Here is a 26,049-nt window from a genome sequence, read left to right on the forward strand (position 1 = left end):
TTTATACTTTCTAGTGGCGAGTAAGAAAAGAAGCTATGATGGGTCTGGCTCAGCTTTATAAGAAATACTGTCTTCATGGTGAAGCAGGAAAGGAAGCTGCAGAGAAAGTCAGTTGGATAAAGGACAAACTTTTGCATATTTATTATCAGAATAGCATCGATGACAAGTGAGTCTAATATGTTTGTAGAATGGTTGAATATAAAAGTGCTTTTAATTTTTTAAAAATATAACAATTTTTAACAATTTCTAATTTTAGAAATCACTTTCTGTGTATTTATGCATACTATGTTTAAATAAGACTCTAGCCAAGATTGTAAGGAAGCATAATAATAGTGAAATAGGTATGGGCTTTGGAGTCAGACTAGAGACGGTCTGGATGTTCATTCCACCTCTTAGATGTATGTTGTTGCACAACTGACTTAATTTCTGTGCACCTCGGTTTTATGTAAAATGGGGTAATAATAAAACCAACCTTACAGGATTGTCATGTGGATTAAATAAAGTAATGAATGTTAAGCCGCCTAGCCCAGTGTCTGGCAATATAGCACTATTCACTATCTGCTAGTTACTGTTTTTCCTTTTTGCAACACTCTAAATACCAATAGAGGTATTACTGTGTTGTTGTTGTTATTGTTTTTATTGGGATATAATTGACTAATTGAGATATAATTGATTATATTAGTTTCATATATACAACATAATGATTCTATATTTGCATATATTGTGAAATGATTACCACAGTAAGTCTAGTTAACATGTGTTCCCCTACATAGCTACAAAATTTTTTTCTTGTGATGGACTTATGTTGTTTTTATTTTCTGATTGTTACTTATAATTGTATATTGGACTGTAGTCATGACTTTGGTCTTTGAAAAATACTTCGGAATGTTTTATTGAATTAGACTGACTTCTCTGGCATCACTGGATATGTATTTCATTGACAAATGAAGAGCTCTTCTATTTTCTTATTCCAGTGATATTGAATAATAAATATAAACTTAGCAAGAAGGATATTCCACTACTGGTAAGGAATTTAGACGATGGTAAGAAGAGAGATCAAATGTGCACAGGAAAAGCTAAATTTTCACAAAGTAATATGAAGGACGATCCTTCTGATTTTACCAAGTGATCACATGGGAAAGGAGCCAAACTGAAATCGGAAGAAATTAATGGGTTTTTTTGAGAATTAACTCTTCTTGAGATCATAGCTTTATATGTAATGTTAAGTAATTTATTGTAGCTCCACAGTGATGATGAAGAATAGGTGGAACAGCGTAGCACCCTGTGTTTAGGAATAACTTATAACCCTTTTAGAACAAATGTTTCATACTGACAGGTTAAAAAGTAAAGCCGCAAATGGCAGCTCTAGCTTTAAATTTAGAAATAACTATACTTCCAAGGAAAGGAACTGACCACATAGTCATCTTTTCCATTGTATTTGCACACATAGGTTATCACCGTTGATATGGTATCTTTGCATGAGGTGGTTAAAATATAAAATGGCTAAAATATAATAATTGTGTTATTTGGGGTTTTTGTTTGTTTCACAGACTGTTGGTAGAGAAAATCTTTGCTCAGTATCTTGTTCCCCACAACCTGGAAACAGAAGAGAGAATGAAATGCTTATATTATTTATATGCTAGTTTGGATCCAAATGCTGTCAAGTAAGTTACTTTTTAAATGATTGGAGTATTTCCTGAAGATTTCATAAAATTACTTCATCTCATCTAATTGTTCTTGATGGGGTTGTTGCTTTTTCTAGTTGAATCGAGAACCTCGGATAAATATAGAGAAACATTTTATGATATAAATTCAGATAGGTTAAAAGAAAAATATTCCTATATGCATAGGCATATTGTCAGATGAGTCAGGAATATGGTTTCAGGGATTCAGACGAGTCCCTGTGTCAAAATTATCTTTTGTCTACCTGTTAACTGGGATCTAAATTACACTATTGGAGTTTTACCATACTAAGCACTGATTCTTTCTCAGGGGAGCAAATTCAAATCACCTCTATATAAAATGACCATATGATTGATTTTCCAAATTGGGATATTTTGAGACTGAAAGGCATTATTAATTTTGTTTGGGCCCAGCCCCAGTAGCCTAGTAGTTAAGTTCAGCACACGCTGTTTTGGCAGCTTGGGTTCAGTTCCTTGGCACGGACCTACACCACTTGTCTGTCAGGTGCCATGCTGTAGTGGTGGCTCACATACAGAAAGAGGAAGATTGGCAGCAGATATTAGCTCAAGTTGATTCTTCCTTAGCAAAAAAATAATAATTTTGTTCGGACAACTGATGTAAACTTTAAATCTCCCAGGACACTAGGATATGTCGTCATTCCACTTTAATAAAGCTTTTAAAAAAGTAACTTACTCCTGTCATTTAGAATTCTGATTGTTCTGAATAAGAACCTCAGTTCTTTTATATATGTATATAACCTTTAATTTTCATATAATTTCAAACTTAGAGAAAAGTTATAGGAATAGTACAAAGCATTGTGATATCCCCTTTATCCAGATTCATCATTTTTGACCATTTGCTTTATCATCTGCCACTTGCACGAAGTTTTTCTTTATGTCTATGTGCATATTTTCTTCTGAACCATTTGAGAGTAATTTGCAGACATTGGATTTCTTTACCCCTAAATACTTCAGTGTATATTCCCAAGAACAAGGATATTCTCTTACACAACCAGAGTACACTTTCAAAATCAAAAGATTTAACATTGATACGATATTATTGTTTAATTCAGTGTGTATTCACATTTCCTCAATTGTCCAAATAATGTCCTTTATGGATTTTTTTTCCCCCTTTCTAGGATTTCACTTTGCATATTTACTTGTCATGACTCTGGTCTCTTTTATTTGGAACTATTCCTCTGTCTGTCTTTGTCTTTTATGGCTTTGATGTTTTTTGGAAGAATATTGCATTGGCCAGTTATTTTGTAGAATATTCAATTTGGGTTTGTCCAGTGTTTCCTCATAATTAGATTGAAGTTATGCATTTTCGACATAAATTCCAGAGGTAACACTGTATCCTTGGTGCATTAGGAGGCAGTATCCATCATTTTTAAAAAGATTTGCAGGTGGTTCCTGATGCTCACTCTAGGTAGTAAACCCCTACCCTAAGGTTTTGGTCTCTATTTATATTTCAAAATATTTGGCAAAGAATACTCAGAGATAGACTAATTTCTCAGAGGTCCTCTGGTCACCTAGAATTATAGAATGAGTTTGTGAGAGAAGAAAATCTGCTTTCATAAAGAGAAAAGAGTCTAGAATAAACACACTCAATTTAAATTTGGTGTCTTTAATCTACATGATTTCTAAGAAATTCATTTTTTTAAATGGTCTACAGCCCTTCGTGTGTTCCCCCTTACTTAGCCTGATCCTTTTCTATAGTATGTTCCAGCTTCCTGATGCTCACCTACTTGCACTCTATGCTCCAAGCCTATAATGTTTTTTCAGTTTCCTGTATGTGCCATGCACTTTGATGACATTTTATCTTTCTGTGTACCAGAAGAACATTTCAGCTACCTCTGCTTAGAATGTCTTTCAGTCCCTTCATTTACCTGGCAAGGTCCTGTTCATCCTTCTAAACTTCTCAAATATTTTCTCTTATAAGTAGCCTTATATTTACCATTTTTAACTACCTGTCTTAATTCTAATAAATAAATTTTTTGGTGCTTAAAATTTTAGGTAGATGTGGAAGAATGGTGTATCTACACAATGCAACAATAATAGTAGTAAAGTTGAATAATTACCAGTGTTGTTATATTATGTATTTTCTTCCTATTTATAACTTTATTTGCAGAGCTCTCAATGAAATGTGGAAGTGTCAGAACATGCTTAGAAGTCATGTACGAGAATTACTGGATTTGCATAAGCAGCCTACAGTAAGTTCATGATTTGTTTAAATTCATAGTTTTTTAGTCATTGTTCAGTTTTGTTTAGTTACGTATAATAAAGCAAGCAAAAAGTATCTCATGTTTTATTTTCCAAATGTCAGTTAAACATAATTTATGTAGTTATCCAAGCTGAATTTCCATTTCAAATAAATGTAACAAAATCTTAGTTTCCAGCGCAAGCAAAGAAATGGTGTTTTCTAATTTATCAAGTATTTAGACACGAAAAATTTGTGCATCGTTTATCAGTTTTCAAATAAGTAGAATTAAACCTGAAGATAAAATTATATTAGAATTCATAATTTTTTTCATTCTGATTTTTCATCCTTCAGTGTAGAGTCAGTATCAAATTAGGTATCAATCCTATAAATATATCCAAGTCTAATTAACAAAGAAATTCTGCCCAACGTTTTCTGGAAGGTGGAGGGGAAAGAAACTTTAATAATCTCTTAATATATTTGTAAATGTATTTGGTAGAATAGGTGTTCTTAGCCAGAGAACCATAGACAGAGAGCCCTCAAGGACCCATGGACACTAAAACAAGGGTTGGCAGACTTTTTTGTAAATGGCCAGATAGTAAAAATTTAGACTTTGCCAGTCGCATGGTCTTTGGTGAACTGTTCAACTCTGCCTCTGAAGTGCAAAAGTAGTTGTAGACAATATGTAAATGAATGGACGTGACTGTGTTCCACCAAAACTTGAGCAAAAACAAATGGCCCATGGGACCATAGTTTACCAATTTCTGATCCAAATTACTCAGGTTTCATACAAATCTAATAATAAAGTAATATTTTATTGTGATGGATGAAAGGGAAGTGCTCTTTAGAGGGGAGGTGAGAGTCTGAGGTTAAGTAATAGATCACAAAATAGCTAATAGAACTTTCATTCAGCAAGACAGTTTTTCTAGTTTTCACATTTTTAGTTAATTTTCTTTGGTGTGTGGTTTCACAATGATTTTGATAGGATAATTGTTTCAATTGTCTTATGTTGAATCTACTGGCAAGATAATTTCACTATGAAAGTTATGTACTTTTCTTTAATTTTTAAATACCTTCCTGCTGACATCTCTTTTCCTTCTGTTGGTCCTAACTTAATAGTTGTTGCTACTCGCCAATTCCTTGTTATCACCTTAGGGTAAGCCATTTTCTAGTGGATAGATTATGATGAATTTCTTTTTTTTACCTTAAAAAAGCTACTATACTGAGTAAAGATTTTCTTACAGAAATTTGTTAGCACATGTGACTTCTTTTGTTTTTGTTTTAAATTTCAGTCAGAGGCTAACTGTTCTGCTATGTTTGGAAAACTGATGACCATAGCAAGTGAGTATGTTTATTCACTTCGTAGATATATAATAAACAGCAAAACAGACAAATAATTTACCCAACGGGACTATCAATTTTCTGCTAAGAAAATAATTCTTTTCTTAATAATTTTATTTCTAAGACCCAATTAGGCTGATTGTCCTTTGATGGCTTAGCATTATTTTTAAGACTGCTTGCTTTTAGTTTAGTAGAGTAGTGTTTTTTTTGTAATATTGATTCTGTTTTAATTTCAGAGAATTTGCCTGACCCTGGGAAAGCACAAGATTTTGTGAAGAAATTTAACCAGGTTCTCGGTGATGATGAGAAACTACGGTCTCAGTTGGAGTTATTAATCAGCCCAACCTGTTCATGCAAACAGGCAGATGTTTGTGTGGTCAGTAAATTATACTTTTGCATTTATTCTTCAACTTTGTTTATAGAAATTTATATTTCATTAAATCCTGCTTTGCATAGATTATTTGTGTGAATTTAACAATGTCACGAGCTCTGAATTACCTAGGAGTATGCGTGTCATCAATTTAGTTCTCTTTACTTACCACTCTTCAGCCAAATTTCAGGAAGAACATTAGCAAACTAAGCCAGGGAGATTGGTTCTAGGAATTGGGCAATATAAAATGCTTTGTATTTAGTAGAATTCGTTAAGGAAATAAGAATTTTCTAAATGCTTGTGTGTGCATACGTTTTCTTCTTCCATGTATTAGCATGGAAATAACCCTTGTCAGTAAATCAGCAATAGTTACATTGCCATATATGCGTTTATAGATAAGGTCATTCTGGTTTTTGTGTTCATTCTATTCTTGGACTCTTTATTTTATAGAAAACCAGTATCATTGAAAATATCAGGAAAGAAAACTTCATCCATTCATTTATTCAGGATTTTATGAGACAGTTGTATGTTTGAATTTCAGCTATACCATTTTACTACCAATGTGACCTTTAGTAAGTTCTTCAATTTTTGAGCTTCATTTTTATCCTCTATAAATATTAACAACCTCATAGAGTTGTTAGAAGATATTATATATATATATATATATATATAAAAAATATATTTCTTAATATATGGACCTGCACTACTCTTTAGGATTTAAATAAGTTGTATTTCTGTGGTATTACACATATATGACAAACAGTGTGCTTGGGACCAGGCTTACAGGGATAAATAAGAGGAAGAAAATTAGTTTAGATATTTATGTCTAACTTTGCTCTAGAGAGAATTAGAGTGGGATAATTATTTAAATTTGTGATAAGGGATAAGGACTCTAAGAGATGTACTTACAAAATGGTCTGGGAGCGTGGAGTAGGTATTTTTTAATTCAGTCTAGGTATACAGGGTCTCGAAGTGGATCTAAAAAGACCAGTAATTAGAAAGAAATGGCAGGGAGCCAATTTAGAGAAGAGAGCAGTGGACTCTTCTGTTGGGCTTAGGGATGTGGATGTGCCATGTCCGCAAACCACAGCCTTTGCACTTCTGAGCTGGGTGGTTTGCTGAGAATGTTTAAAGGTTTCATTTCTTTCTTTGGCACTTAGAATTCTGGTTCCAGAGCATTGTGTCCTGCAGGGCATCTACTAATGTAATTGGATCACAGAATGCAATAGCTTGAAAATAACCTTAGAGATACTTGGTATAACTGCTTCATTTTACAGATAAGGACATTGAATTTTAAGGAGATGAAGTTTCTCATCCAGTGTTTCACGGCTGAGTATAGTGGCTGAGATGTAGGTAGAGTCTAGATCTCATAGACTCACAATAGTGTTTTTTCTATACATTCCATCATTGTTTGCAAGAAGAACCAGTACAAACTGAGAACTGCTCAAGAAATATGGACCTTGAGAAAGAACACACAAATGATATTTTTGGACTGAGAGAAAACAGGAATTGAGCCTGAATTTGAAAACATGACAATAACATGAACTCTACTGTTTGTCAGACCAGAAATATTTAAGAATTTCCAGATCCAAAAAGTATATGCAAAATGAATGTTTGTAACCAGAATCTCTCAGGGAGAATACTACAGCCATGCAGTGCAGCCAATTAGTACTCCTGATTTTAGGAACCAGAAAAATAGAGATGAGGAGTTCACTTGCACTAGAAAGAGCATAGTAATGTACCTTTTGGAGGGGAGGTTATTCTGAGGATACTTAAGTAATGGGCCACAAAATAGCTGATAGAACTCTATTCCAGAAGAAAAAAATTCTGCTCTTCACATTTCTTTGTTCACTTTCTTTGGTGAATGGTTTTACAGTATTTTTTCTTCTAGCTCTTACGTTAGTATTGTATACTCTGATTACATTATTTAACTTATCTATATGTTCTTGTGTGTAAAGTAGGACTTGTAATAGCCTTTAAATGCTCAGGAAAATGACCACTGTTAGAATAGTTTTTGCTGTTTTCCAGAATATTTGTATCATTTGTCCTTCTCCCCAAGGGCTACTGATGTTAGTTACATATGTCCTCTAATATCCACATTCCTTTTTTCCTGATTGTTTCAGTCTGAAGTAGAAATATATAGACATAAAATTTAATTTCTGGCGTTCTGTGTAGCTTTCATTCCATGGGTATTGAAATATGTGCTGGATAGATATGCTTTCCCTTTGGACTTCAGGTTTTGAGCTTCAGCACTTTAGTTCTAGAGAAGGACCGCATGTTTGCCATAGCTTCAGCTCTGCTTGCTGTTTTATGCTCTAGTGCCTTTTTATGATCATAGTTCCCAAACTTTAAGATTTTCCAGGAAGCTTGTTAATTCAGCATATGAGACAGTCCTAGGTTTGAATTTCAGCTATACCATTTACTACCAGTGTGACTTTTAGTAAGTTACTCAGTATTTCTGATCCTCATTTTCTTCATCTGTTATAAGCATTATCACCTTATAGGATTGTTAAGAGAATAAGATAAACAACACATAAAAAATTACAGGCCAACATCACTGATGAATATAGATGCAAAAATCCTCAACAAAATACTAGCAAATTGAATACAGCAATACATTAAAAAGATCATACACCATGATCAAGTGGGATTTATTCCAGGACTGCAGGGATGGTTCAGCATCTCCAAATCAATCAACATGATAACCACATTAACAAAATGAAGAGTAAAAGTCACGTGATCATCTCAATAGATGCAGAGAACGCATTTGACAAGTTACAGCATCCATTTATGATAAAACCTATGAGTAAAATGGGTATAGAAGGAAAATACCTCAACATTATAAAGGCCATATATGACAGACCCACAGCTAATATCATACTCAACAATGGAAAAGCTGAAAGCTATCTCTTTAAGAGCAGGAACCAAAGATACCCACGTTCACCACGCTTAACTGGCATAGTATTGGAGGTCCTAGCCAGAGCACTCAGGCAAGAAAAAGAAATAGAAGGGATCCCAATTGGAAACGAAGAAGTAAAACTGTCACTATTTGCAGATGACATGATTTTATATGTATAGGAAACCCTAAGGAATCCACCAAAAAACTGTTAGAAATAGTAAATAAATACAGTAAAGTTGCAGGATCCAAAAATCAACATACAAAAATCAGTTGCATTTCTTTACACTAACAACGAAGTAACGGAAAGAAATTAAGAATAGAATCCCATTTACAATCGCAACAAAAATAAAGTACCTAGGAACAAATTAAACCAAAGAGGTGAAAGACCTGTACGCTGAAAACTATAAAACATTGTTGAAAAAAATGGAAGAAGAGAGGCGGGTCTTGTGGCCTAGTGATTAAGTTTGCCCGCTCCGCATCAGTGGCCCAGAGTTTCGCTGGTTCGGATCCTGGGTGTGGACATGGCACTGCTCGTCTGGCCACATGGAAGTGGCATCCCACATGCCACAACTGGAAGGACCCACAACTAAAATACACAACTATGTACTGGGGAGATTTGGGGAGAAAAAGCAGGGGGAAAAAAAAGAAATTGAAGAAGATATAAAGAAATGGAAAGATATTCCATGCTCTTGGATTGGAAGAGTTAACATAGTTAAAATGTCCATATTTCCTAAAGCAGTCTACAGATTCAGTGCAATCCCTGTCAAAGTTCCAAAGACATTTTTCACAGAAATAGAACAAAGAATCCTAAAATTTATATGGAACAACAAAAGACCCTGAATAGCCAAAGGAATTCTGAGAAACCTGGATGTGTCACACTCCCTGATTTCAAAATATACTACAAAACTGTAGTAATCAAAACAGCATGGTATTGACACAAAGAGAGACACAAAGATCAATGGAACAGAATAGAGGGCCCAGAAATAAACCTACACATCTATGGACAGCTAATTTTCTTTTCTCTTTTTTTAATTGAAGTTACATTGCTTTATAACATCATATAAATATCAAGTGTACGTCATTATAATTTGATTTCTGGATAGATTACATCATGTTCACTACCCAAAGACTAATTGCCATCCATCACACAATAAACGTGCCTAATCACGCCTTTTTCACTCCTCCCTCCACCCTTCTCCCTCTAGTAATCACCAATCCAATCTCTGTCTCTATATGTTTGTTGTTTTTATCTTATATTTACAAGTGACATCATACGGTATTTGACTTTTCTTCCTCTGACTTATTTGGCTTAGCATAATACTCTCAGGGTCCATCCATGTTGTCACAAATGGCAAGATTTCATATTTTTGTATGGCTGAGTAGTATACCATTGTGTATATATACCTCATCTTTATCCATTCATCTTTTGATGGGCATCTAGGTTGCTTCCAGGTCTTGGCTGTTAGGAATAATGCCACAGTGAACATAGGGGTGCATATATCTTTATACATTGATGTTTTCATGTTCTTTGTAAAGATTTTATTTTTCCTTTTTCTCCCCAAAGCCCCTTGGTACATAGTTGTGTATTTTTCTTTTTTAGTTGTGGGTCCTTCTAGTTGTGGCATGTGGGATGCTGCCTCAGCATGGCTTGATGGGCAGTGCCATGTCTGCACCCAGGTTCCGAACCAGTAAAACCCTAGGCCACCAAAATGGAGCATGCGAACTTAACCAGTCGGCCGGACCCTCATGTTCTTTGGATAAATAACCAGCAGTGGAATAGCTGGATCCTATGGCAGTTCTATTCTTAATTTTTTGAGAAATCTCCATACTGTTTTCCTGGACAGCTAATTTTCGACAAGGGAGCCAAGAGCATGCATACAATGGAGAAAGGAAAGTCTCTTCAATAAACGATATTGGGAAAACTAGAGAGCCATGTGCAAAAGAATGAAAGTAGACCATTGTCTTACACCATACACAAAAGTAAATCTAAATTGGATTAGAGACTTGAAGGCAAGACCTAAAACCATAAAACTTCTAGAAGAAAACACAGGCAGTACACTGTTTGACATCAGTCTTAACAGCATCTGTTTGAATACCATGTCTCACCAGGCAAGGGAAACAAGAAAAAATAAACAGATGGGATTACATCAAACTAAAAAGCTTCTGCCCAGCAGAGGAAACTATCAACGAAAGGAAAAGACAGCCTAACAATTGGGAGAAGATATTTGCAAGCTGTATACTGATAAGCAGTTAAAATCCAAAATATATAAAGAACTCATACATCTCAACAACAAAGAAACAACCCAGTTAAAAAACGGGCAAAAAATCTGAGCAGTTTTCCAAAGAAGATATAGGTAGAGATGGCCAACAGGCACATCAAAAGATGTTCAACATCACTAATTATCAGGGAAATGCAAATCAAAACTACTATGAGATACCACCTCATACCCATCAGAATAGCTATAATTAATATGACAGGAAATAATAAGTGTTGGAGGGGATGTGGAGGAAAGGGAACCCTCTTATGCTGCTGGTAGGAGTGTAAACTGGTGCAGCCGCTATGGAAAACAGTATGGAGATGCCTCAGAAAAGTATGACTAGAACTACCATATGATCCAGCTGTTCCATTGCTGCGTATTTATCCAAAGAACACAAAAACATGAATGTGTAAAGATAATGCACCCCTATGTTTATTGCAGCATTATTCACAATAACTAATACCTGGAAACAACCTAAGTGCCCATCAATGGATGAGTGGACAAAGAAGTCATGGTGTACATAAACAATGGAATGCCACTCAGCTATAAAAAAATAAAAGATGAAATCTTGCCATTTGTGACAACATGGATGGACCTTGTTATGCTAAGTCAGATGGGGAAAGTCAAATATCTACCGTATGGTCTCATTTATAAGCAGAAGATTAAAACAACAACAAACAAACATGTAGATATAGAGAGTAGATTGGTGGGAGGGGGAGAGGGAAGAGGGCGAAAGGAGTGACAGGGCACATATGTATGGTGATGGATGCTAATTAGTCTTTGGGTGCTGAGCATGATGTAGTCTACACACAAATCAAAATAGAATGATATACACCTGAAATTCATATAATGTTATAAACCACTGTTACCTCAATTAAAAAAATGATAAAATGAAATTTTATTTATAGCCTAACACAGGGCCCCCTGCACTAGACTTTAAGATGTAAATAAATGGTAATTCTTATGGTATTACACATACATGACAAACAACACTAGGAATTCTTAAAATAGATCTGGAGTAGCATCATGAATCTCCATCTTTTAACATTCTCAAAGTGATTCTGATATGAGTAGTCCATGGACCACACTTTGAAAAACCTTTCCCTACAGCATTATCCGGATATGCCTTTTATATTTAGAAGTCCAAATTTTATTTTGTCCTTTGATCATGCTGCACCGTTACAATTTGCATAATTTAGTAAATTGTATTATACATGGTCTCTCACCGAGGTTGCAGTTTAGGTGATGGAGACAGGCAGATACTTAAGTAGAAAATACAGTGTGGTAAGTATTCTGTTAGAATCACGTGCTTTGGTAACATAAAGGAAAAAGCACCCATCCCAGGCAGGGGTGGAAATGGGAATAGCTTATTCTAGAATAAGTGATTCCTGAGTTGAATCTTTAAAGGATGAGTAGGAATTAGACCACTATTCAAGAATGACTGTTGTGTTTCTAGCTTGGGTGACTGGATATCAGAGAAGATGGTTTAGCGATAGGAGAAGATAACAATGTGTGGCGTCTCAACAATTGTGTTTAGAAGTGTGAGATTCAGGCCTGGTTGATATATATTAGCACAGTCATATCTCCTGGAGGAGGCAGAGAAGAAAAGATCAAAAGGAAAGAGAGATGCTAACTTAGGCTATTTAGTAAGAACCATAGAATGCTTCCTGGCTTCTTTTAGTTCAACTTTTTCTATAGTTTGATGAGAACGATACACAGATGTGATATTGTGATGTATAAGAAATATGTATTTGGTCTTCATCCCTGGTTCTGGCACAGAGCTCCTGAAACCCTTGGAGTTTCCTAATGATGAAAGCAGCTAAAGTGTTTTTGTTGTACTAATTAGGTGATTTTTTGGGAACCCGCCTCAGGATGGAGGCTGGTTGCGAGGGAAACCGGCCTTGTGATTAGACTGCTTGGGGGGGGGGGGGGGGGGGCGGGGGGCGTGCGGGGCATGCGGCACAAGCGGTCAAGATCAATCACCAATGGCCAGTGGTTTAATCAATCATGCCTGTGTCATGAAGCCTCCATAAAACCCCAAGAAGGACAGGGTTTGGAGAGCTTCAGGTTGGTGAACACATGGAGATTTGGGGAGAGTGGCAAGCTTGTGGAGGGCATGGAAGCTCTACATCCTTTCTCCATACCTTGCCCTATGCATCTCTTCCATCTGGCTGTTCCTGAGTTATATGCTTTTATAATAAACCAGTGATCTAGTAAGTAAAATGTTTCTCTGACTTCTGCAAGCTTCTCTAGAAATTAATCAAACCCGAAGAAGGGGAGAGACTTGTGGGAACCTCTGATTTATAGCCAGTTGATCAGAAGTACAGGTAGCCAGCTGGACTGTGACTGGCATCTGAAGTCCAAGGAGGAGGTTGTGGGAACCACGATCTGTAGCTGGTCAGTCAGAAGCGCAGGTGCTAACCTGGGCTTTTTTTTTTTTTTTGAGGAAGATTAGCCCTCAGCTAACACCTCCCGCCAATCCTCTTCTCTTCTGCTGAGGAAGACTGGCACTGAGCTAACATCTATGCCCATCTTCCTCTACTTTATATGTGGGATGCCTGTCACAGCATGGCTTGACAGGTGGTGCTAGATCCACACCCAGGATCCAAACCAGCAAACCCCAGGCCTCCGAAGGGGAACGTGTGAACTTAACCACTGGACCGCCGGGCTGGCTCTGATAACCTGGGCTTTTGACTGGCATCTGAAGTTTATAGTGCAGGGGCAGCCCTTAACCTGTGGGGTCTGATTGCTATCTCTGGTAGATCAGGTCAGAATTGAGTTGAATAGTAGGACACCCAGTTGATATCCGGAGGATTGCTGGTTGGTGGGGGAAACCCCCTCCACACTGGAATTGGGTCCAGGCACCCAAAATAATAAGTCACTGTAACATGAAAGTTAAACCTTTGGAAATTGCTTCTTGTGCAAAATTGCTTTATCTAGTTTACTGATTCCAGCTGTGAAATATATTGCTAATATTAAATCCGCATAGGAGTAATTTTGATTAGCTATGAAAACAAAGTCCAGGGGAGAGAGTACTGTGTACCTGAAAGAATGCTATTTTTTTTAAGAAATGTTTATTTTTTATTGTCAAAATGAAAAAGGAAAATTGTATGAAGAAGAAAGGGGATATAGAGATGCAGCCTTTTTTTAAGCTTTTTTATAATGGGATTAATAAAATATAAGCTTGTTGAGAATGGGGGCTATTTCCTTATTTCTTTGATATTCCTTAAGAGTGCTTAGTATACTAAATAACTTATATAACTAGTAAATATGTATTAGTAGTAATATCAATCCGCAGTGATAGCATAGATTTTATCAGAAATTTCTGAAATGTTAGGGATGCGGAAAGAATTAATTTTCTTTACTCTTTCTGCTGTCATTTCCTAAAAGAATTATACATGGTTACTTTTGTTTGAACCTTTCTCAACTACTTTTCAGTTATAAAACTTCTTGTTGGTCTTAGATGTTTCTGTTTGTGTGTTGTGTGTTTTTATTCCTTGAGTGTATAAAGAAGAAAAGGCAACTGTTCATTCATTGTTACTTAGCTGCCAAAAACTAAGCTGGCTTGCTGCTTATCCCTAGTATCACTTAAGATTATCACACATATAATATTTTTAACTAATTGTTATGAGAGATTACCTAAATATTACATACATAAAATATCATTGTGAGGGATTATTTAAATGTAAGATTGTTCTGTGGGAATATAAAAATGTCAGGTTTTGGGGCCCACCCCATGGCCAAGTTGGTTAAGTTCACGCACTCTGCTTCAGTGGCCCAGGGTTTCGCTGGTTCAGATCCTGGGCGCAGACATGGCATTGATCATCAGGTCATGTTGAGGCAGTGTCCCACATAGCAAAACCAGAGGCACTCACAACTAGAATATGCAACTATGTACTGGGGGGCTTTGGGGAGAAGAAGGAAAAAAATAAGATTGGCGGGGCTGGCCCCGTGGCCGAGTGGTTAAGTTCGCGCCCTCCGCTGCAGGCGGCCCAGTGTTTCGTTGGTTCGAATCCTGGGCGCGGACATGGCACTGCTCATCAGACCACGCTGAGGCAGCGTCCCACATGCCACAACTAGAAGAAGCCACAACGAAGAATATACAACTATGTACCGGGGGGCTTTGGGGAGAAAAAGGAAATAATAAAATCTTTAAAAAATAATAAATAAATAAGATTGGCAACAGATGTTAGCACAGGTGCCAATCTTTTAAGAAAAAAAAAGTCATGTTTTATGAACTGTCTAGTATTATTGATTATATACATAGATATATTTTATGTGGTGCTATTACTGTGTCTAAATAACTGTGAATTTTTTTTCCCTTTAGCATTTCTTCTATGCTTATATGAAGTACCATAACTGTCTTCTAGTGCCTTGCTTTTCTGTTTAGTACGACTATATAGTTTGCCCAGCAGTTGTCCAATAGGCATATTTGTTGTTTGACAATCACTGGCTTTATTTTAGGTTAAAGCATAAATTTTATACTGGGGGGAAAATATCCTTTTTGCGAGACCTGCGTGAAATAAGTTTGATTTCAAAAGATAGTATAGTATTTAAATTCAGATTTAAAATGTGTGTCTTAGAGCAAAGTATTATGGACTAAGCGCTAACTAAAATATTTTTATTTTCTCAAATGCTCAAATTTTGCTCAGTTACTTATAGTTTGCAAAATAAATCAGGCATCTCCTGATGACTGATAAATTTTCTTTAGAGTCTCAGTGGATTCTGAAGTCTCTTTGGACTTACAGTCACTCTAATAACAAATATGGATGGTATCTAATTTAATATGACCTTTATAGTAAATGTGTGAAGATGTCACTGAAACTACAACAGAAAGTTTCTCCCTTTCTCCTTTGTGCTCCTGAACATACATCACTAAAATGTTTTTTATGAAAAAAGCTTGTAAGTGGAATGATTATTATTTGTTATTGCTTTATAGTTTGGAAAGCACTTTTAATGTGCGTTATCTTCTCAGCTAAAATTTACATTTATTCATCAGAGATATTCAATTAAAAGCCTGGTTTTTAAAGTAAAAATTTTTCCATGGTGCCCAGCACATTGTAAGTTTAACCTTGTCTTTGGTGGAATCAGTCTCTATAATCATTTAGTCTTTATATTCTTTAGAAACTTCTGGCAATAATGTCTTTAGTTTGTAGGAACTGTTTGATGTAATGCCACCATCTTTGAACTCAACTGTGCTCTTCCAGAACTGAGAAACCTTAAAAATTTATATACTTAAGAATCTCCCCCCGTAAATAAACAAATTGTTTTATCTAATTTTTTCCAAAGTAGAGCGTTAAAGTAGATTGTTTTCTAAACAATAATTTTGTGGCAGAAATATGAGACAAAAGACATAAATCACACCACGTAATCCCCTTTCTGTCCTCCACAGTCCAGATTTTGCATTGATTGCCTAATGAGTATATAATTTTAATCAGGGTCTAAAGCAGAAGGTTTTCTTTCACTTCTGCTGCTTTGAATCTTTAAATGCTTTTGATGCCTACAATCATTTTTATTTTGAAAGACATGAACTGAATTATACTTATGGTAAAACTCTTTCCTTTCTATAGAGAGAAATAGCTCGGAAACTTGCAAATCCTAAGCAACCAACAAATCCTTTTCTAGAGATGGTCAAATTTCTGTTGGAAAGAATTGCACCTGTGCACATTGATTCGGAAGCCATAAGGTAAGTTAGGAAATATATTCATTCAAAAATAGAATATAATATGAAGCCACAGTATCATAAGTTTAAATACTGGGTCCCTAAGGAGGCCTACAAAGGTTCCCATTTATCTTTTTAAATGGCAGAAGGATACCTCATTCAAGTTGAAGAAAGGGCCTGTTCATTTTCTGATCTTTGGCTTACTTCACTGCTTTTTACTTTTTAAGAGTTTTTGTGTTTATTTTTAGCCTATATGTGCTCATTAAGGAAAACCCAGAACATAAGAACAGAGAAAGAAGAAAATTTTACATTTATAGGCTATCAGTCAACCTTTGAGTTTTCTTAACCATTTTAATGGCTACATAATATTCTTTAGTGTGTGTTACTGTGTCACTATTCACTTGAGATGTGTGAAAACCAAATGATATTTTCGAAAGAGCACAAGATTACCATTAGACTAATCTGGTTCCAGGACAGATGTCTACTACGTCATCTGCTGTGTGGCTTTAGAAAAAAACCTCTAATTTATCTAAGTTTTTCATTTATTTTTAACTTTAATATGGGTATAACTTCTCTTTGTTGGATGATTGTGAGAATTAGTGATAATATGTGAATAGTAAGAAGCTGGCATAATGGACACTAACAGCTATTGTTTTTTAACTATTCCCGTAATTCCATATATTTCAGTTTCTACTAATGATTTCCTGTTAACTTCTATGAATACTTTTCCTTTGCACTAATCATTTGTCCAATAGATAAGATATATCTTTCTATTCATGTTAGGTTATTAAATAGCACTTATTAGTTCTCTTTCCAAACAGCCTTGGATTAGGACAACTGGTTCTAGCTATTAGTTATTTCACCTTATGTGAATCACTGCATTGGTTATATTGAAATGCCAGTTGTATTTGTTTGCTACGTCTGCCATAACAAAATACCACAGACTGAGTAACTTAAACAACAGAAATTTATTTTCTCACTGCTCTGGAGGCTAAAAGTCCAGCAAGTTTGATTTCTTCTGAAGCCTCTTTCCTTGGCTTGCACATGGCTGCCTCCTTGCTGTCTCTTCACATGGTCTCACTTGTCTGTGTCCTCTTCTCTTCATATAAGGACAACAGTCATATCAGATTATGGCCTGCTCATTTGACCTCATTTTGCCTTAATTATCTCTTTAAAGGCCCTGTTTCCAAATAGAATCACAGTCTGAAGTACTGAAGGATAGGACTTCAACGTGTGAATTTGGGGGTACACAATTCAGCCCATAATGGCGATGTTTGTCTACTTTTTTTTCTTTTCGACTAAGATTTCCTTATTCTTTTTAATTTCCTTATTTGCAAAGAAAACTAAGGTTTGGAGAGAATAAGTGGTTTGTTCACAGCTGGGTAATGGTAAAAACCATGACTTAAACATAGATTTATTATTTTCGATGTGAATGTCCTTTGCTCTCTACCATTTGATTTTAATGGGGTAAATCAAGGATACGATAAAGTAGGCACCCTTCCCTTTGCATATTAACTTTGAAAGAGACCTATAATGGCATCAGGAAACCTTTACTGTTTGTCTCCGTGAGGTCTCACGGAGTTTCATTACTTCAGTAAATTATCATAAGCTAGTATGTGACCTCCAATACTAAAAAAACAAAACCTCAGTTTTTTCAGAAGCTTCTTGGGTTGTTTGGGCTCAAACATACTAACTTATGGTTGGGATTTCTAAGAGAATAATTTTATGCAAAATTCCAATTTATTTGAATGGGAAATATATGTGATATAATATTCCATCCACGTAATCAAATCTTCATGGAATATTAAGTTGCAAATGAAGAGTTTATTCATTTAACATACATTTAATGGAGCAATTTTTAAAGTACATTAGGTAACTGGGGAAGGATAGTTACATAACCCAAATTGTGTAGGAGGGATTTGTTAGGGAAGGCTTCTGCAATAGATGGCACATAAAATGGGTAGTGAAAGATCAGTAGGAATTATAGCGTAGCCAAGTGAAGATCGCAGGGGAAAAGCAGTCCAGGCCACTAGTCCTGTGTCCTTGGTTGGATTATTTATGCTACTCTGAGCTTTAATTTCCTCATCTTTAAAATAAGGACAATAATAATTACTGCTCACTGGGATAGTTGAGAGGCTTAAATAACATGTATGTGTAAAACACTCACACGTACTGAGTGCTGAATGAGTGTTAATAGCTGTTCTGGGAAGAAAAAATAGCAGACACAAAAGAACAAAGGCAAAAGGAGTCAAGAAGTATTTAGAAAATTGGATGTACTTCAGACATAATGAAGGATTTGGGAAGAAAGGCTTGGGGATAGTAGAGTATCATCCTAAATATAACCTTTTCGTTTTCCCTTTTTTTTAACATATTTTTTCCCCAGACTCCTGCTCATACACATGCACATACGCATGCTATCATTAATTATTGGTCTGCAGATAGCAGTTAAAAATGAAGTAGTGCTTGTAATAATGCTTGAAACGTGGGAGAGAAAGTAAAACTTAAAAAGAAAAAGGTTTAGGACTGAATCCTGAGGAAAATTAATAATTAAGAGGTTTCCAGAATGTAAGGAACTCATTGAATTAAAAAAAAGTTTTTTAAGGAGGCATGGTCAAAAGTGGAATGTCAGGAGTGATATCACAGAAGCCAAAGAGGAACTAAAAGGTGGAGGGATCAGAGGCTATCCAGAAGTAAAATAGTTTCTAAAAGGCATTCATTGGATTTAGAAAAAGGAAAATCATCACAATGGGCAGAATAGTTTCTTTGGGGGAAAGCAAGGGCAAATCCAGATTACCATGGATTGAGAAGGGCATAGGATAGTCCTTCTCAACATCTGCATCATGCCACACCAAGAAAATGAATAATGTCTTAACAGAGAAGACTGCTCAAGCCTGGAGGTGACTGGCCTTGCTCAACAGGAGCCCACCAGCTCCCACTTGGAAACCTTGAAGTCTGAGAAAATCAAAGGGGTAAATACCTTGTCACACTTTAAACCCTGCTTTAGGAGATAAATTGGCGTTTGGGGACAGCCAGTGTAGACAAAGCTATAAAAATTAGAAAAATGAGATGATGGTAAGGGAGTAAGCTTAAAGAAGGGTCTTTTGTTGTTTTTGTTTTTTGTGTGTTTTTTGCTGAGGAAGATTCACCCTGAGCTAACATCTCTTGCCAATCTTCCTCTTTTTACTTGAGGAAGATTTGCCCTGAGCTAACATCTGTGTCATTCTTCCTCTATTTTGTATGTGGGTCACCACCACATCGTGGCCGCTGACAGGTGGTATCAGTCCGTGCCCAGGAACCAAACCTGGGCCGCTGAGGTGGAAAGAGCTGAACTTAACCACTAGGCCAAGGACTGGCCCCTTCTGTTGTTTTTAATGAAGGAATTTTGAATATTTAAATACCTTTGAAAAGTGCTAATAGAAAAGAAGAGAGGTTGAAGATGGGGTATGGGGGATAGAACTATGATAGAGCAACATCCCTAAGGAAGCAGAACAGGGAGAAGAAAATCTTCCCCTATGACAGATAAAAGTTAGAGAAGGTTAGAAAATAGGGTATGGGAAATTAGAGTATTCACTTGAGGCCTCCATTATTCCTTGTTAAAAGTGAGGCAAGCAGTCTGCTAAGTGGAAGGATTTAGACCTGAGTTAGAATAGTGAAGATTTAGAATAGTTGTTATACAGCACAGGAGAGATAGGGACACATATTAAGACTTCCCAAGCAGATATGAACATGCAGTTGGATTGGTGATGATCTTTTGCTTCATGGATTCTTTGTGAAGTATGTGGAGTGTATATTATTTATCAAATTTAGAAATGAGGCAAAATGCCTTCATAAGAGGAAGGACTACAATCCTGGTTTCAAGACTTGGGTCTTTCTCTTATAGTACCTTGACTCATAATGATGATCTGCCCAGATTATAATGAAAGCAGAGATTATGCCTGTCTTGTTTGGCACTCTATTTCCAGGATAGACTCTAAGACTTGGCACATAATAAGTAGTCAATAAATATTTATTAAATAAATGCATGGATTCTATTACGAGTAGTCAGATACATTTATAAATTTTTTCACTTGTGTTTGTAATCTTGTTAATTCATGCATCGTTTTATAGGATTTCCTCCTAACAGAAAAATTTGCTTCAGAATATTTTTCTCAAATTGGTAATAACTTTTTTTTTATGTATAATGTCAGAGGTAAAACTTCTAGAACAAAATATAGGGTAGGCACAATTTCTTAGATGGGTCATAAGCACAAACAATGAAAGAAAATTAAATATTTTTTTCCTCCTTGGCTGGCCTGGTTGCACAGTAGTTAAGTTTGCACGTTCCACTTTGGCAACCCGGGGTTCACCACTTCAGATCCCTGGTGCAGACCTACCACAGCTTGTCAAGCCATACTGTAACGGGCATCCCACATATAAAGTAGAGGAAGATGGGCACAGATGTTAGCTCAGGGCCAACCTTCCTCAGCAAAAAGAGGAGGCTTGGCGTCAGATGTTAGCTCAGGGCTAGTCTTCCTCAAAAAAAAAAATTTTTTTTTCCCCTCTCTTCAAGACACCATTAAGAAAAAGAAAAGCCAAGCCATAGCCTGGGAGAAAATATTTGCAAAGCATATATCTGATAAAGGATTATATCCAGAGTATAAAAAGAACTCTTACTACTCAATAATGACAATTGACCCAATTTAAAAAAGGGCAAAAGAGTTGAGCAGTTTACCAAATAAGATACACAAATAGTAAATAAGGACAAAAAAAGACAGTCAACATTATCTACTCATTAGGGAAATACAAATTCAAATTACAGTCAGTAATACCACTACACACTCACTAGAATGGCTAAAATTAAAGATACTGACCACACCAAGTGTTTGTGGGGATGCAGACTGACCAAACCACGTGTTGCTGATATGGAAAACAGTTTATTATAACATTAAATGTACATATAATGTTAACATACAACTCAGGAATCCCAATACTAGGTATTGGCCTACAAGAAAAGAGAACATATATTCCCGTAAAGACTTCTTATTTATATCTTAAACTAGAAATACCCAGAAGTCGCTCAGTTGGTAATTGGATAAACATACTGGGATATATCTATGCAATACAGTACTTCTCAGCAATAGAAAGGAACAAACTGCTGATTCTACACAACATCATGGAGGAATCTCAAAAGCATTATGTCACATAAAAGATGTTAAGACACAAAATATATGAAATTCTAGAACAGGGAAACTTATAGTGAGAAAAAACAGATCAGTGATCGCAAGAGTGGGAAAAGGGGATTGCCACAGAAGAAACATAAGGCAGTTTTTTGTGGAGATGGAAATGTTTTATATATATATCTCCACAATGAGACATCATTTTACACTCACTACAATGACTGTAAGCAAAAGGACAGATGAGTCAGTGGAGATGTGGAAAAATTGGAACCCTCATATATTGCTGGTGGGAATGTAAAAAGCTTTGAAAAACAGTTTGGCAGTTCCTCAGAAAGTTAAACGTGGCGGTACCATGTGATCCAGCAATTTCCCTCCTAAATATATGCCCAAGAGAAGTGAAAATATATGTCCATACAAAACCTGTATATGAATATTTATAGCAACATTATTCATAATAGCCAAAGAGTAGAAACAATCCAAAGGTCTGTCAACTAAGGAATGGATAAATTGTCTTATATGAATACACTAAAACATTATTCAGAATTAAAATCAATGAAGTACTGATGCATGCTGCAACATGGATGAACCTCAAGAACACTGTGTTAAGTGAAAGGAGTCACAAAAGACCACATATTATATGATTCGATCTTTATGAAATGTTCAGAATAGGCAAATCTATGGCAGGAGAAAGTAGATTCATGGATGCCTAGGGCTAGAGGAGGTGGGGGTGAATAAGAAGTGACTCCTAATAGGGAAGGTGTTTGTCTAGGGATGAAGGTGAAATCTAAAATTAGATTGTGGTAATGGGTGTACAACCCTGTGAATATACCATTGAATTATGCATTTTAAATAGGTAAGTTATATGGTGTGTAAATTATATTTCAAGCTGATGTTTATACACACACACATCTGATTTGTTTTCAAAAAAATGTTTTTATATCAATTGAAGGTTTTGATGAAGTATTTAAATTATTCTTGTGATGTTAAAGGGGAAATGAAAGTACTAAAAGTGGTTTAAATTTCAACCCCTGTACATCTATATATATGTTGTACTTTTAAAAAATTTTTATTAATAATTTGACTAAAATATGCATACCACCAAAGGAAAACATTTTAACGTAAAACTTTTATTATTAGTTTCTATTTGTTGAATATTTGCTATATTTACTAGGTCATTTACTGTAATAATTTAGTCTTCAATATAAGGTAGTATTTTCTTCAGTTTACTGATGAGAAAATGACGTCTCAAAACCAAAATCATGTCTGTTTTTACCTAAAATAGTACCATGTTGCTACATAGTCTGAGTTTTATTGAGTGGGTAATATTCCATTTTGTGGTGGTTAGATATGTTTGAAAAACTAATTCCATAATGTTGGACAATTAAACAGTTTTCAACTGATGAATCTGTTTTGAATATAACGTAATGCTTCTGATGGATTGCTTCTTTGCTATAAATTTCTAGGAATGGAATTACTGATTTAGTAAATTAATTACCAGTGATTAATTTAATGCCTCTGTCCATGTGTTTGTTTACTATTTGGTTTTTGCTTAAGTGAATTGTCACTCATCCATTTAGCACTGCCATCTTGTTTTTCTTAAAATTGTAAATGATCTCTTTATATATAGAAATGAATATTAAGTTGCTTATACTTACATAAATATATGTCCAGTATGTGTATCATTTAATTTTAGTTTTGTTGTTTTTCAGTAGTTATTATACATTGAGTTTGGGATGTGGGAGAAGAAGATAAACTAAAAATAAGCGCCGCTGTCAAGTAGAGAGCAAAGTTTAAAGAGTCACGAAATAATTTTTCCCCCCAGAAATGTATTTGAATCTGATGTTTAGGTCTATATGTGTCCTGCCACATTGCAATTAGGATACAGTTACTAATCTAGTAGTGTTACTAATTAGATTTTCTCGTTTTAATAGTGCACTGGTAAAATTGATGAATAAATCCATAGAGGGGACAGCAGATGATGAAGAGGAGGGTGTAAGTCCAGATACAGCGATTCGTTCAGGACTTGAACTTCTTAAGGTATTTTTTAAACAGTTTTGTCTCCATGCATTTCCACAGTCATAATTTGAATTCCCTTAAGGATATGCAAGAGTCAGGCTTTATTTCATTGGGAACTATTCAAAAGATTAAAAATTTATAGTAGAAATCATATTTTATAAAAATATATTTTTACACTATAATAATGTGTTATAAAATAATTTTTTTGTTTTTGCTATTTCATTCATTCATTGCATGCTTGCTATGCTTGTAACTGAATGATCTAGTCTTTCCTTTCAAAGAACCTGCATCTGGGATGGTAGGACTGCTCACAAGAATTATCTTATGAGGGGCTGGCCCCATGGCGAGTGGTTAAGTTCACACGCTCCGCTTTGACGGCCCAGGGTTTCGCCGGTTTGAATCCTGGGTGCGGATGTGGCACCGCTCATGAGGCCATGCTGAGGAGGCATCCCACATGCCACAACTAGAATGACCCACAACTAAAAGTACACAACTATGTACCAGGGCCCTTTGGGGAGAAAAAGGAAAAATAAAATCTTTAATTAAAAAAAAAGAATTATGACAGCATCTGTCTGATCAGGGAATTTTTAAACTATTGGTAATCATAATAGATGACAAAGAACTCAGAGAATTGAGCAATTAGTAGGAGCCAGGTCAGGCAAGACTTTGTGGACAAGATATGACCTAATCTAGGGAAATCACAGCATCATGAAAGAGAATAATTCTTGCCATTTTTTAGGGATCCTTGGGAGTCTAGCCTGACTAGAATAGAATTGCTTTGAGGAATAGTGGGAGACAGGGCTGGTTCCAGATTGTGGAGTGCCTCTGGGACAGAAAGGTACTATCAGGGGCTTTTAACCCAGCTTTTAATATGATACAGCACTCGATAGAGCTTTCATTGGATGGAGTAAAGAAGGGAACAAATTGAAGGCAAAGAAAGATTTAGACCACTACAACATGTGAAGAGACAATCCAGTGCACTGGACATTAGATAGAAAAGAGAGTGATGGGATTGTATTGGAATGGTTTTAAATATTATTTCATGGAAAGAATTTATATGGTTTCCTGAGAGACTTTAATTAATTATATTTTTAATAATGGGGTTATATTTTTAAATAGTTCTGAGAGTCAAATCATCTTTAAGGTAAATATTTTTAATAGGTTGTTTGATTCAGTTTTTCAAATTCTCCATTTTTCTGTAAATAATTAAAACCTCATAACTAATATTATCACTGTAAACCTAACTAAATGGGACAGTCTCTTCACTTTATAACCCATGAAATAAATGCTTATAGAATAAATAATGAGACTACCTACTACATTCCTCCGTCTGTCTGCCTCTCTGCTTTTAGCCCCTATTCTCGATACCATGCTAACTAAATTGTTTCCACTTCATGGAACGTAAACTTTATAGACGTTATATCTAACTTGTTATAAATTCCTTAAGAGTAGGCTGGGACTTGTGTCATAATAAATAAGGGAATAATTGTTTATGTTTGTAATTGTGATTAAAAGTTCACAATAATGGCTTCTTTGTTTATAGTTATGATGAGTGAACTTTTTTTAATTAAGATTATGATAGTTAACAACCTTTTGAAATTACAGTTGTACATCATTATTAGTCATGTTGTAGGTATGCCACTTCACCCCTAGTGCCCTCCCCCCACTCCCCCTTTCCCCTGGTAACCACTGATCAGTTCTCTTTGTCTATGTGTTAACTACCACCTATGAGTGGAGTCATACAGAGTTCGTCTTTCTCTGTCTGGCTTATTTCACTCAACATAGTACCCTCAAGGTCTGTCCATGTTGTTGTGAATGGGACAACTTTGTCCTTTTTTATGGCTGAGTAGTATTCCATTGTATATATATACCATATCTTCTTTATCCAATTATCAGTTGCTGGACACTTAGGTTGGTTCCATGACTTGGCTATTGTGAATAATGCTGCGATGAACATAGGGGTGCATGGGACTTTTGGAATTGCTGATTTCAGGTTCTTAGGATAGATACCCAGTAGTGGGATGGCTGGGTCATAAGGTAATTCTATTTTTAACTTTTTGAGAAATCGCCATACTGTTTTCCATAGTGGCTGCACCAGTTTGCATTCCCACCAACAGTGTATGAGGGTTCCTTTTTCTCCACAGCCTCTCCAACATTTGTCACTCTTGGTTTTGGATATTTTTGCCATTCTAACAGGTGTAAGGTGATAAGATGAGTGAACTTTTTGTGATGGGTTTCACTTAAAATATTTCCTCATAGAGTATCTTTTTGCCAGTGAAATAAATCTCTATGTTAGCATTTTGTTCACATCACACTTCATTAAAAAAAAGGAGCCTCGTTTTCTGCATTCCTAGTATCAGAATAGACTAAGAGATGAAGAAGAGAATAGGGCAAGGACTATATATCAGCTGTCTTAAGGAATCTACTACACAGTATTTCTGCTAATGTCTCATTAGCCACAACTA

At 35.7% G+C, this 26,049-nt stretch overlaps 1 protein-coding gene across 12 annotated transcripts in view; it reads left to right on the top strand.

The window, feature by feature from the left end:
• Positions 1-26,049, top strand: part of PDS5A (PDS5 cohesin associated factor A) — a 165,293-nt gene that overhangs the window by 80,395 nt on the left and 58,849 nt on the right. For all 12 annotated transcript variants that reach the window (XM_070263969.1, XM_023638213.2, XM_070263966.1 and 9 more), the window contains exons 12-18: positions 15-166; positions 1,551-1,664; positions 3,814-3,895; positions 5,175-5,223; positions 5,460-5,599; positions 16,321-16,436; positions 23,500-23,605. In XM_070263969.1, coding sequence (XP_070120070.1) covers positions 15-166; positions 1,551-1,664; positions 3,814-3,895; positions 5,175-5,223; positions 5,460-5,599; positions 16,321-16,436; positions 23,500-23,605 — 759 coding nt within the window. The remainder of the gene's footprint in view (positions 1-14; positions 167-1,550; positions 1,665-3,813; positions 3,896-5,174; positions 5,224-5,459; positions 5,600-16,320; positions 16,437-23,499; positions 23,606-26,049) is intronic.

Source organism: Equus caballus, chromosome 3 (assembly GCF_041296265.1).
Source record: "Equus caballus isolate H_3958 breed thoroughbred chromosome 3, TB-T2T, whole genome shotgun sequence".
Lineage (NCBI taxonomy): Eukaryota > Metazoa > Chordata > Mammalia > Perissodactyla > Equidae > Equus > Equus caballus.